General features: G+C 39.5%; 1 protein-coding gene across 1 annotated transcript in view; it reads right to left on the minus strand.

Moving 5' to 3' along the window:
- myom3 (myomesin 3) overlaps positions 1-14,005 on the minus strand; it is a 99,681-nt gene that overhangs the window by 1,740 nt on the left and 83,936 nt on the right. The window contains exons 26-34 of the mRNA XM_033641227.2: positions 10,600-10,744; positions 7,069-7,128; positions 6,428-6,495; positions 4,615-4,725; positions 4,287-4,374; positions 3,989-4,027; positions 3,653-3,758; positions 267-430; positions 136-172 (exon numbers count right to left, since the gene is read on the minus strand). Of these exons, the coding sequence (XP_033497118.2) occupies positions 136-172; positions 267-430; positions 3,653-3,758; positions 3,989-4,027; positions 4,287-4,374; positions 4,615-4,725; positions 6,428-6,495; positions 7,069-7,128; positions 10,600-10,744 (818 nt within the window). The remainder of the gene's footprint in view (positions 1-135; positions 173-266; positions 431-3,652; positions 3,759-3,988; positions 4,028-4,286; positions 4,375-4,614; positions 4,726-6,427; positions 6,496-7,068; positions 7,129-10,599; positions 10,745-14,005) is intronic.

Here is a 14,005-nt window from a genome sequence, read left to right on the forward strand (position 1 = left end):
CAACAATAATCTCAGTTGAGACATTCTCAGTGAATGGTTTTCAACTCCATTACCTCTGTTTGCTCAGTGCATTCTGTTAGTGTCACAGCAAGCCATGCTTGACGCATCATCTACTGCATGTTGTGCAGCACTTACTTCAACCTCTGGTGCTCCAGCAAGGCATCAGCAAAGGCTGTTGAAAATAATTAATAATCAAACTATTACCATATGTGCTCCGAAATCTTCTCTTTTTAGATCTTTAATGTCAACATGTTTTGTATACCCACCCTGTCCAGACAGGTCAAGAAACCGCTTGTGTGTCTCTTTGCCATCGAACATCTCCAAAGTGTATTTGCCTTTATCATTCTCTGTTGGGTTAGAGATTATAATCCAGACTTCCTGCGCATTGCTACCAGGCTTTGTCCTGGCTTCCTGGTCAATCCTCTTCTCCCTAAATGGACAGAAATATAAAGTTATTCTTTGCTACTGCTTTGTATGCTTTAGACAGACTTTCAAAAATCAAATCCATACCAAAACATGCATGTTAAAGACATACTCTTAATTTTCCCTTACACCAAAGCACTGTGCTCAGATCTATAGTTGGTTCTTTGGTCACTAGACACATGCAGCACTGCTCCTGGTAGTTATGATCAGTTCAATGCGAAAAAACAAAACAAAACCAAGTGATGTGTCCAAAATGTAGTTGGCAAATAAACACCATCTTTTCTTCCTTCTCATTCCAACCTCATATTTTTCAGTCAGAGGAGAGTAATGAAGGACATGGATGGATACATGAATGGGCCTACCAGGCACAGGCCTAGGGGCCCAAAGTGTCAGGGCCCCCCGGCCTTCACCTCAAAAATATCACTGAAATTAACACGTACTGACCAGGAAGAGACTAAAAATGACCAAGAAACCCCCCCATAAAAAGACCAAAAAAGAGACACAAAGCAGCTTCAAAGAGATGCAAGACAGCTACAAATAGACACAGAGACTCACAATGATCACAAAAAGGGAAAAAAACAACCACAAAGAGACACAAAAGGACTATACGGAGATTCAGAATGACCATGAAGAGACACTAAACAACCACAAAGAGATGCAAAACAACAACAAAAAAGAGGTTAAACAACTATAAATTCTGTTTGTCCATCTCCTATGACAGAGATGTGGTGGGGCCTTCTGTACATCTGTGTCCAGGGGTGAATTGAAAATTCAGGTATTTTTTCAGCTAGGGTTCAGACTGGCAGGGTTGGGAATATCTGAGGGTGGACATCATAGAGATTTTCTCCAGTCACTCTTTCATAAAAGCAGCAGGTGGTGCTAGTAGCCTTACTAAAGAAAGCAGTTCCACCATAAACCATGCAATAATTATGTTTAGGTGTAACTACTATAGTTCCTTCAAGTAATTGCAATTCTGTTAAATCTAATGCAACTGGATCTTTCAATGTGATGACACGTACATGCATGTTTAAGTGTTTAAGCTAAGAAACAGTTTTCTGGAGTCGCTTTCTCTCTTGCTCTGTTATTTTACAAGTCTTTTTTAATCATTTCATACACATCTATGGAGAACGTTTCCATTAAAACTTTTGGCCTCCTCTTTAAGTTTAAATAAATCTCTGTGGGTATCAACAATGTTTGGCTGCACTGAATTATGTGCAGTGTTTATGGATTACAGCAGATAAGCAGGATGAGCCAGGTGTCTCAGTGTCCAGATGTGTCCCAGCTGCCATATGAGAACATTTGCATGCAGACATCAAGATCAGGTTGTTCTTTCACATTTAGATCTCAAACTTTTTAAGCTGTCGCTAGATGAACTTTGATAAGCATTTCAGAGGCTGAACTTTAGTAAAGGAGCCCCGGACATTGCCACCATGAAGAGAAATGTCACAGCAAATTAATATACCTCTTGCCTCCATTGGGTTTTGTGTGTGTGTGTGTCTGTGCAGCAGTCAGTATGTGTGGTTTCCTTTTTATGGTCTGTGGTCTCTGATCTGCAACTGTGGTTGTGTTGTTTGCCTACAGTACCTTGCACGCCATAGAGTAATCTGCCATGCTGGTCAGAGAGCTCTGCAGTATTGTGTGCATTGTCCTGTCTTTAGCTTGGCATTTACAGTGTTGTAATTCTGTGACAATCAGTGAACAATGTGACCTTACTGCTGGATGGTGCTGAAGTCAAAACGGACACTTTATAAAACGTAAAAAATACTCTGCTATGACCAAGATTTTGTTTAACACCATTTTTTCACATAGAAAGAAAAAATGGGGTCGGGGGGTGATGGAAGCAGATCTATGCTGTCTCCCTTAAGTCATTCTGGCCTCCGCCCACCATTGTTGCTTGGCATAAGTTGACCAGTGTAAGACAAGTGCACTTCAAGATGGTTAGTGTTAGCATTAGAGGAAACATCAGAGAGATTCGTCCATACATGTTTCAGTTTCAGTTACACTCAGACCCAGAATCAGATGAGAAGTCTGTTGTGCACCACGACTAGCAGATGCATCAGAATGGTGAGTATAGTTCAGGCTGTTCTCATGCACTGTTTGTACGTTTACCTACAAAAGGTAGTGCAGCAGAATTTGTACATAACCCACTTAATTATGAGACAGTAAGTTGTATATAACCCACTTAATTGAGAGGGCTGTGATCACGTGACTAGTGCGCTGATGGGTGTAAAGATGGAAGTAGTATAAATAGTGAAAGTTTGCATAAGGAGGCAGGTGGGGGTGGTGGATTGGTCAAAAATGACAGGACTTCCCCCCCCAGGAGTCTGGTGTTTGTGTCCTGTGCAAATGAAGTTTGAGTTATTTTACGGTACGTCGTCAACATGTTTCTTTTTCTGAACTTAACCGATGTAACTTCAAGTTAAGTACGTAACTTTACATTAAGTACATAACATGATGACACCATTTGTCGGGCACTAATTTGTTGGATATCATATGAAACACTGTATGTCATTTTTTCTTAAGATTGGCTATCAAACAAACGGTTATATGAGGATATATTGTGTAGTTAGCATCTTTTCTTTGTTTATGTTGTTTGTTAGCTTTTTAGCTTGTAGGATAACTGGCAGCAGCTGACATTGCATTAGTGGTTGTAAAACATACTATAATATCTGCTACGATATTTCGGTGTATTCACATCGGTCCAGTTTGCTGTCAGATCTTTTACTATGCTAATGTTAACTCAGGTGTTCCCCCCGTTGATATGTGTTTTCCGTATCAGACAGCGACTGACCTTCATATTTGTGACATACCTAACCTAGCTTGCCCGGTATACATTTGAATCTCAGATTTTAGGATATAAGATGTATTAGGGACAGCTGTGGCTCATGAGATAGAGCAGGTCGTCCACAAATCGGACGATCAGTGGTCGATAGTCGGCTCCTCCAGTTTACATGTTCAAGTATTCTTGAGCAAGATACTGAACCCCAAGTTGCTCCTGATGGCTGTTCTATCAATGTCTGAGTGTGTTAAAGTGTTGAAGTGCGTTAAATTTAGCTACTTTTTATTTGCTTTCCTGTGCAGGTGTTTACGCACATAATTATTTTCAGTATATTCATTCAGGCCTTACTTAAAGTTGGTCAGAATTTAAGTTAAGTTTGGAATACTTTGTCCTCAGTAGCAGCTGCACATAGGGTGTTGGGTCAGAGAGGTGCTCTACATGTGGACTCACTTAAAGTACCAGGTGGTCTTCAGGTAGCTTATGTAGTATTTGAGTGAGCAGTAGAGCTTGAAACCCTCAGCGGTGCTCTGAATCTTCAATGGGCTGGCCGACAATGCTGCAGAGATAGAGCGAGAGAAGGCAGCACCCCTGGTTAGTTCCTATACATTTTGAGTTTCCTTGGCGATTTGAATTTAAACACATTAATATTCTGAAACAACCCTCAGCACAGTTAATTAACATGACTTTCAGTTGCATTATCCTCATCCCAACACAGCACACCTGCTGTAAAAAACAAGTCATTGGCACATTTCACAAAGATAGAGCTTCCAACTGTGAATAACTCACCGCACTGTTTACTCAGCTGCTGGAGAAGCTTGTCATACTCTGTAAATAAAAAAGAACAATTAAGCGCTCAGGCAGTGTTTTATATTGCTTTTGGATCTCAATAAATACTAAACGCAAGATTAGAGGTAGGTAGCTGAATACTGAGGACACATAATGAGATAAGAAGGGGGAAAACTAAAAGACATTAATCGGCTCACTTCCATTATGGATGGAAATGTGCCAGCTGAAATGCACACAGGAACAAATGGGGACTACTGTTTGTGGAGACTTGTTTGCTGGTGACAAGGTCGGGTCTCACCATTATCCCGTAAGTTTAAGGTGCTGACATCCTCTCCTCTCCCATCTGACACCACAGCTTTGTATGAACCTGTCTCTTTCTTTGTAACCTGAGGGGGAACCATCATCAGCCATATTAAAATTAAACATATTCATAGCTTCTGAAATGAAATATTGATAACTCTGGAGCACAACCAAATACTTAAATTCAACTTTTATTGGAACTTAAAATACAGTCCAAGGTGAACCTGGAAATTCAGTACAGAAATCATATAAACATCAACTGTCTGTTTATCCTGGTCCCCTCCAAACCTTAAAGTCTGAAAACAGAGCAGAGTCATATTGGATACCTGTGAGATGGTGAACGTGCTCTCCCCTGATGACTGGTTATACGCAACTTTGGTCAACGGCGCACCCTCTTTAAACCATTTGAGTGACGTGTCCTTGCTTGTATTTGTCACCTGTTAGGGGATAAATATACCATACCTGGAATAAGAGTGTAAATGCTATCCTTTTAAATTGATTGGTTTAAAATTAATTCACGTCATAAAAGCATGTTTACTCATGAAAAGAGTAATAACTGGTTAAAAAAAGTTACAGAAATCAAAGCAGTGGTTTCCAACTGGTCCAGATACGGGGTCCAGATTTGTCCTCGGCCATTAGTTCAAGGTCCACGCAGTTAAATATATTCAGCATTATACTTGCGTCTGGCCATATCTTCGAGCTAGTTTGCTGTGTCTGTTAAGTAGCTGTCACACTCTAAAGCAGGAAAGAGCACTCCAAAATAAAAGCTCTGTACAGGAAATGTGTGTTTTTTACTAGCTTGACAAGTTTGCGAGTCACTTGCAGTCCATTCAAAATGGACCCATGACCCACTTTTGGACCGTGACCCACCAGTTGGGAACCACCAATTTAAAGGAAAAGTTCTACATTTTGGGGACTGCCTTTATTTGCTTTCTTGCAAAAAGTTAGATGAGAAGACTGATACCACTCTAAAAGGTTCGTCCATTCAATATGAAGCTGAAGCCACAAACCAGTTAACTTAGCATAAAGACTGGACACAGCTTGCCTGGCTCTGTCCAAAAGTAGTCTGACTCAGCAGATGTAGACTGCGGCTATAAACCTGCCATTGGCAAGAACATTTGGATTTTGCTATAAGGTATGGCTGCTTTGTCCTTTCAATAAATTGCTGTAAAGGTCTACATCAAATAACTCAACTTGTTAACGCACTTCAGAAAAGCCCAGACCATCTTACAGGACTCTAATGCCTGATGTTGATCCGCTTTGTAACATGGCCGGTTGGAGTTGATTTGCCACACGTTTTTACCCTTACATCGGCTTGTCGCAGTGACTCACTTTACTACCACTTCACACAAGGTTCTGTGATATCCTGTAATAATGTTCTGCAAGAGCCACTTACAGTTAACAAACTGTCTGTGGTTTTAACAGGTCCAGTGAGCTCCCCCAGAGCCGAGCTAAAGTACAGTCAGGCTTCACCTTTAGCATACCAATTATCAACTGTTTTTTTTGTTGTTGTTGGTTTAATCACACAGTCAACATGTCTGTTTTTTTCTTTCGCAAAGAATTAGCCATTTTAATGACAGTACTTACCTCCTTACACGCAAATGTTTCACCAAAACTAGCCCCCCACCCACCACTATTTTGCAAGAGCATGGTCACTACATCCTGGGCTTAGTGACAACGATGATGATTGGTTTAAAATAACACAAACAAGCCACAACACTTCTTCCCCTACAGGAGAATGATAATGCATACTTCCAGAACTTTCTCTAGCACTGACACAGCACTGGCTACATGAGACTGGTCCAATGCCAACAATATCTGCCTACCATCACCTCTAAAGTTCACTTATTAACATGTTACATCTTGTTTGTTTGACTTGTACAAAAACTGTTACTGTGCTTAAACAACTTCACCCAAGTCACCCAAAATGTTGAGCTACTCCTTTAATTTGTAATACTAAAAGGATAACATTGTTGTGGCTCCAAATTAATTTAGCAACACAAATTTACACCTGTAAAAGAAGTAATTATAATTATTATTAAGTAATAATTAAACATGAAATCTAAATTATCTAAATATGATGTTAGGTTAGTTCTCTTGTTGCATGTAGCAAATTTCTTCTGTAAAATGTAAAAGTACCTTGCACTTTATAATCACTTCACAATCCTCATTTACACTCCATGACAAGTATTCCTCGAAATACGGTCCTTGGGAAACAGAACACATGATTATCCCTTTAGAAACAACAACCATCAGACGGTAATTTATTTGGAGCAACCAATGAGACACTAATGCATCATAATATGGCAGTTTGTGGCAATTACTGAAAGTTATGGCTGTGTGATAAAACAGAGAACTGACAGTGACAGCTGCCTGGGAAAAGAGTGGTGGGACTAACAACACCAAGTGGTAAACAATTTTTGTATTATTTATTACTGAGTTAGTTTGCAGGAAATATACAAAATGTGGTATGTGGCCTCTGAGTCTCACGTGGACTTTGAGTAGTAGACATGATGTGAGATAGTCTGTTTGCGCAAGGGGACACCGGGACATTGGCCTCTACGCACAAAAGAGTTGTATAGTTTCTCCTTATCGCATCTGAGAGCTCAGGTGATAAAAACACAGAGTTCAGTAGCACAGGAAGCTCCTGTTCTTTCTCTATGTGACTGTATAGTTAGAGAGGTTTGGCAGCTGTGTCACTACACACAGGTCGTCAAAAAGCTGTTGCAACTACTGAATGTAACTGTATTTACTGTACAGTATGTTTGGAGACTTCTTACCAGACTTTCTCTGATGGTCACGTCGGTTTTTAGCAGCCTGGGCCATCGTCTGACGAAACTCTGACAGAGACACAAACAGAGTACAAAAACACAGAATCACACAGGTCGTATGGGGAGAAGTGATGATGAGGTGTTACTCCAAAAAGTTCTTATTCACATTTTAGGAAGGGTGTATGTATGGGCGAGGAATTTTTGAGTGACAGTGGCCAAAAATCAATAGTAGAATTAAACTTGTACACATTGTAGAAACAGATAGAGAAATAATCAAATGAATTATGAACAGGTCATTGCTGTATATAATATTTTCTCTGCTGAAGTCATTGTGGCACAAATCAGCTTCCTTAATTGTTCTTCAAAGAAGGAGGCAATTAAAAAAGTTGGATATTTGCTATCCAGAAAAATCTGCATCATGAATACAGACTTCCTAAAATGTGACCTCATGCAGGACATGTGAATGTTAATGAAAACTGCAAACAATAATACCATCACACATTCTGAATTCTTGTGACTCCACCTTTCTTATCCCAAAAACTTACTCTATCTCCATAACTGATATCGCTTTGATTTATAATTAAGAATTATCTGGTTCTTGTGGGTCCTGGTGGTCGAGTGATTAAGATGCATTACATGTAATTGCAACATTATTAGTCCTGACCTGACTCAGGCTAATCATTTTCTGTTTTTACTCATCTTTAGTCCAAAAAATACCCAGAACAGGAGCAGATCAGTTTAAAAATGAAAGACACACACTGAAGTTATTACATTTAGAGACACCAAACAACCGCCACAGTTTACAGTAATCAAGGTTCTCCTCTGATGAAAGCAGCTCAGGAATTCCAGGGAGAAAATGCAAATGAGCTGCTTCATCTAAGTAAGTAAGCTTTTTTTTTTTTTTTTTAAAAAAAAAAAAAGCCACAGTTGTACAACAAAGCATTTGCATTGCAAATTGTATTTTTTAGAAACTATTTTCACCAGATATTGGATTTTCCATCATTTATTTATCTATTTAATATAAAAACCCCACAAACTTTCTTCATATTTTCCTAAAATAATGAATCCCGTTTATGTGTCTCAAAGGGTCATATCTTTGGTTTTAAAAAATAGACACACAAAAGGACTTTATCATTATGTTTAAAAAAAAACCCAAACAAACAACTATTCAAGTCTTTTTTTTGTTCATTTTATTTCCTGACATGAAAACCTAAACATTCAAAGTCCTCTCTACTCAGCCAGGAATAAAAATGTGGTGGGGAAATTTTGATTTATTTATCCACTGTAAGTAATTCCAATTTAATAATAATAATAATGGGATAGTTCCTAAAGTTGCTACGGCACCCAACAAATTCACAGAAAAAGGACAGAGGACATGACCTCAGTGGCAACTACAGCCTGAGTCTGAACCAAACACCCTGTTTAAAGGGAAGTTACATCATTTTCAGGAAGTAACGATAACATTTTATCACTGTGTCAGTATAAATTGAGATAGTGCAATGTCACATTTACATTAATGACTGGTCTGCTCTTTTGTTCCTCTACATTTGTGCTCATCTTTTCAGTGGTGGAGGAAGTACTCAGATCTTTTACTTAAATAAATGTAGTAATCAGTATAAAAAAACGCTGTTAGAAGTAAAAATCCTGCATTAAAAAAATTACAAAAGTATTAGCATCTAAAAATCCTTAAAGTACCAAAAATAAAAGTAATAATTAGGGCAGAATGGCTCATACATACATACATACACACACACATACATACATATTATTCCCAACTTGTCAAACATCAGCTCTTCGTCAGTGGCCCTACATGTCCAACTATGACGCTCTCATTTCCCCGTTTCATCATCAGTTTTGGACAGTTTTGGTAAACATATTTTTTTAAGTTTCCTTCCTGTAGTTTTGGCAACAAAAGCAAAAGGTTAGGTTTAAAAAAAACATCACGGTTTGACTTTAAATCAGTATATTTGTTACTAATGTAATGTCACATGTCTCACATAGTAGCACACTACGTTGTTATTAAAATAACGTTTGGGGGTTACGGGCAAACAGCTCTCATTAACTTCTTTGTTCTACTTGTTGCATCACATTTTGAAAAAAATTCTTTGATAAGGATCTCAAATCTTTGTTGACAGTTCTTTTATACTTGGCTAAAACGTGCATCTTGCTGTGATGGCCTGCTCCACAGGTCCCCACGGTTGACATATTGTTATCACAGATATCAGCTGTGCTTCCCCCTGAGAAATTGACTTATGATCTCAATAATAAATCAGACAAGTTCTGGCAATTTTGGGAACCATTACACTCTTTCCTCCAGAAACTCTGACTTGCTTATCCATGGAGAGCAGAAACTGATTGCTCCATCTGTTGATGTCGGTACCACTTTGTTGTACAATCTCTTTTTTGAAAACTCATTAGCTTATTCATTCTTAGTTGTAATATACTGCAGCGTTTGTTCTTTCAGGGTGTTTTTTTTGGTATGGATATTCTTTACTATACTCCTCTGTCTTGTCTGTTTTTATGTGTAGGTGCTGCTTATGTTGGATTGGCTTTATTTGTTTATATATGTCTGTGCTTTATTTGAAAAATCTAATAAAAAGAAAGGGAAAAAAACCTTTTGGTTTCATATGGGACACAAATAGCAGTCTCCCGGGTTAAAGTCCAGAGTTTGTTTGACCCATCCACCTCCACTACCAATATGTGGACTATCTCACTGTTTATACTACTACTTTATAGTAGTTGCTTGGAGTGTCAAAAAAATGCCCCCGTCTAGTGTGTCTCATACTGCTGCCAAAGGGAGCCTCTGTGCCTCTGTATCTGATGTAGAAGGCCATTGACCAAGCTGCTGTATTTGACAAGTTGGGAGTAAAATCAAGGTGGCTATTGACGCATCAATGTGTTCATCACTTTAATGTTGCAGCTGGTAAAAGTGGGACTAATTCTAACTACTGTATATACAATTGGGTATTCATTCATTCTTTTTCTGTAACTGCTTATTCTGGAAAAAGGGCCCATCCTAGCTCACCTTGGGCGAGAGGCGGGGTACATCCTGGACAGGTCACCAGACTTTCTATTGTCAGACTACATGTCTTTGGATTGTGGGAGGCGGCTGGAGTACCCAGAGAAAGCCTATACTGACACAGAAGGGCTCACTCACCCCCTGTGATGGGCTCGAACCAGGAACCTTCTTGCTGTGAGGCGTCAATGCTAACCACTGTGCCACCACAACTAGGTATCGTAACCTATAAATATACATTATATTTTTTTTAGCTGATTCATATTTTGGATTATTGATCTCAACCAGGAATGTAACTAGTAACTAAAGTTGTCCAGTGCATGTAATAGAGTACATTTGCCTCCCAAATGTAGTGGGGTAGAAGTTTAGAGTAGCATAAAATTGAAATACTCAAGTAAAGTACAACTACCTCAGTACTCGAGTAAATGTACTTAGTTATATTCCTCCAGTGCATCTTTCATTGAGGTACAGTTTGTAACAAAAACCAACATGACAACTTAGTGTCAACTGAGTGAACAACTTACTGTCATCCACAAAGACCAAAGTGCACTGGTTCTTGGCGCGGCCGTCCTTCAGCTGAGCCGTGTACGAGCCCTCGTCCTCTGGAGTGAGCTGGTCAAACAGTATCTCCACCAGACCTTTGGCCCTGTCAAAGTTGATCTTACGGTGCTGCAGAAGAGCAAACAAGCATTGCCACACACATACAGTGCAGTACACATGAGCTCATGTGCAGACAGATGAGCCCAGATGGCAGGTAGACACGGCGTGTGCAATCTACGGTGTAGATGGGTAGTTATACAAAGAGAATATAGTGTGAATCAGAGCATGAAAAGGGTCTGAAATGACAAAATACACTGTGAAGACAAAATACTTCACTAACAGAAACACAAACAAACAGGGAGCAGCCTTCGAGCTCATTTTTATGACTTATATGTTCATCGAGATAAGTGTATGCCTTGCATGTTGATAGGCTTCAGTGCTGGATGTGATTTGTGATGTATGGCAAGCCTGAGGGCCCTAATCAGCTAAATGGCTTTTGAATTCACAAACCTCAGCTGTGATCATTTAGAAATAACGTGTAATCAGTACTGTTCAGATGGAGCCCTGATATTGGGAAATAATGGAATAAATGAAAATGAAATAGAAGCAATGAATGAAAGCTCCTGAATATAAAGCAGCCGGGCAAAACATAGACACACAAAAATGTATCTGACAGAGTCATGAAAGCACAATAAATATACTGTGTTGTGTTTGCTTTCACCCTCTGTGGACACATCAGTGCACGGTTCAATAACCTCGACGGCAGCGTTGATTATTTTTAACTTGGTGTCACAACATATATTGGTGCTGAGGAGGGTTGTTCACATTCAGTTAGTGTTCCTTGATGATTATACTGTTTTGTTTTAGGTCATCTGAGGTCCAAATGCACTTTAGAATAGTGAGTGAAATTCATCATGTCGCTATTTTTCATATCCATTTCCTGCTGTAGCATAAGGCCTAAATTATTTTGTCAATAACAGTGTAAGAAGGACAATTTTGTTACTGTTTGTTGCAAATAGCATTGCTTTCACTGAAAAAAAAAATTGGAGGTCATTTTTAAGATATATGAACACATATTACATGTCCAGTGTGTAGGATTTTGGGGGTTATATTGACAGAAATAGAATATAATGTACTATGTGTGTTTAATTAAGTGTTTGAACACCTGGAAATAATAATTGTGTTTTCGAGGTCAGAGGAGAATGGCCAGACTGGTTCAAGATGATAGAAAAGCAACAGTAACTCAAATAACCACTCGTTACAACCAAGGTCTGCAGAAGACCATCTCTGAGCCAACAACACGTTGAACCTTGAAGCAGATGGGCTACAGCAGCAAAAGACCACACCAGGTGCCACTCCTGTCAGCTAACAACAGGAAACTGAGGCTACAATTTGCACAGGCTCACCAAAATTGGAAAACAGAAGATTGGTAAGACGTTGCCTGGTCTGATGAGTCTCGATTTCTGCTACGACATTTAGATGGTAGGGTCAGAATTTGACGTAAACAACATGAAAGCATGGATCCATCCTGCCTTGTATCAACGGTTCAGGCTGCTGGTGGTGTAATGGTGTGGGGGATATTTTCTTGGCACGCTTTGGGCCCCTTAGTACCAACTGAACATCCTTTAAACACCACAGCCTACCTGAGTATTGTTGCTGACTGTGTCCATCCCTTTATGACCTCAGTGTATAACACACCATGTCACAAAGCTCAAATCATCTCAAACTGGTTTCTTGAACATGACGATGAGTTCACTGTACTCCAATGGCCTCCACAGTCACCAGATCTCAATCCAATAGAGCACCTTTGGGATGTGGTGGAATGGAAGACTGTCATCAAGGATGTGCAGCCGACAAATCTGCAGCAACTGTGTGATGCTATCATGTCAATATGGACCAAAATCTCTGAGGAATGTTTCCAGCACCTTGTTGAATCTGTGCCACCAAGAATTAAGGCAGTTCTGAAGGCAAAAGGGGTCCAACTCGTTACTAGCAAGGTGTACCTAATAAAGTGGCTGGCGAGTGCACATTGCTCCTTTAAGTGCTTTAAGTGCTCTTGTAAGTATGCAAATGATTTGTGCAAAAGATGCCATAGGAAATACACTAACAGAGGGGACATATGTCTATCATGTCTAAATATATTCTGCATATCAGGCCTTACATGTGCAAAGTAGTTTCAAAGAGCCTTTTCAGCAACTGCTACAGACCCACTGTTACCCAATGACATACTGATGATACTGATGATTTATTGCCCTAAGAACTGAAGAAAGCTGTCCAAATTGTCTCTTCATTCCACCTTTACTTTTCTTTGGCATACAACCAAAACTGACACATTCACCAGATGTGTGCGCTCCACCTTAAGCTCAGTTGATCCTCCTGTCTCCCAGACTTTGTGAAATTATCTCAGCTCCCAGACCTCTCTGCTGCCTTGAACACCTGCTCTTCATCTCTTGTTGGCAGCATCTTTGCTGCCTTCCAGGATGTTTATTAAAACACTAATTGCTGTTTTCGAGTCATAGTGACTTGTCATATTCGCAGCTGTATGCGCCTACACAGTGTTACATAAGCCTTGTAGAGTTGCATGACATCTGTGCTGTTTCCTACTCTTTCAACATTAGATCGAGAAACTTTAAAGCCGCGTTTTTGTCACTTACTTAAAATATTTGATTTGATATTGTAAATTTTATGAATGGAAAGTTTTTAGCCTGATAATCAGACTGAACTGTTGTTTGGTTTCACTTCATTCATTCAGCTTGACAGTGTGTTTATGTTAGCAGATTTCCGCCTGGGAGGGGAGGTATTTTGTTTGGGTTTGCTCTAACCAATCAGCAGTGAGTGCTGTATCTCACACACATCCTTTCCTGTCAACATGGAAGCTGTGATAACCAGTGGTGGGAAAAGTATTCAGATCCAATCAGCTTTTTAGCTGTTGTAGCTGATCTAGGCATTTTATAAGGTCGTTTAGTCACAAGATAAATCTAACAAGTCATGAGATGATTTATCAGGTAGGAAAGAGGAGAAAATAAGTTCTGTGACACAAATATGTTTTGTATTATTCTCCAGTCTCAATCAATGTTTTTCTTTGCACATATGTTGGAGAGTTTTACCTCCTTAGGCCTCAAGCTGATATTTAAATGAAACCAAATGAGAGCTTTAAGGGGAAGTGTCCCTTTGGTCGAACCACTATCAACTCATTGATCTCTGCAATGTGAAATGTTTCTTTAAAGGTTTATGTGACATTCAGAGTATTATTGTAGCAGCAAACCACGACATAGTGGAGTGATGGCGTCCTAAGCAGAGAATGAAGTCACATTCCCTCTGTCCGAGCTGCTCTGTGGTTTGTTGAGATAAGCTGATCCGGCCATGCGTCCGTGTTAGTGCATGTGTGTA

Source organism: Epinephelus lanceolatus, chromosome 10, assembly GCF_041903045.1.
Source record: "Epinephelus lanceolatus isolate andai-2023 chromosome 10, ASM4190304v1, whole genome shotgun sequence".
In the NCBI taxonomy this organism is placed as follows: domain Eukaryota; kingdom Metazoa; phylum Chordata; class Actinopteri; order Perciformes; family Serranidae; genus Epinephelus; species Epinephelus lanceolatus.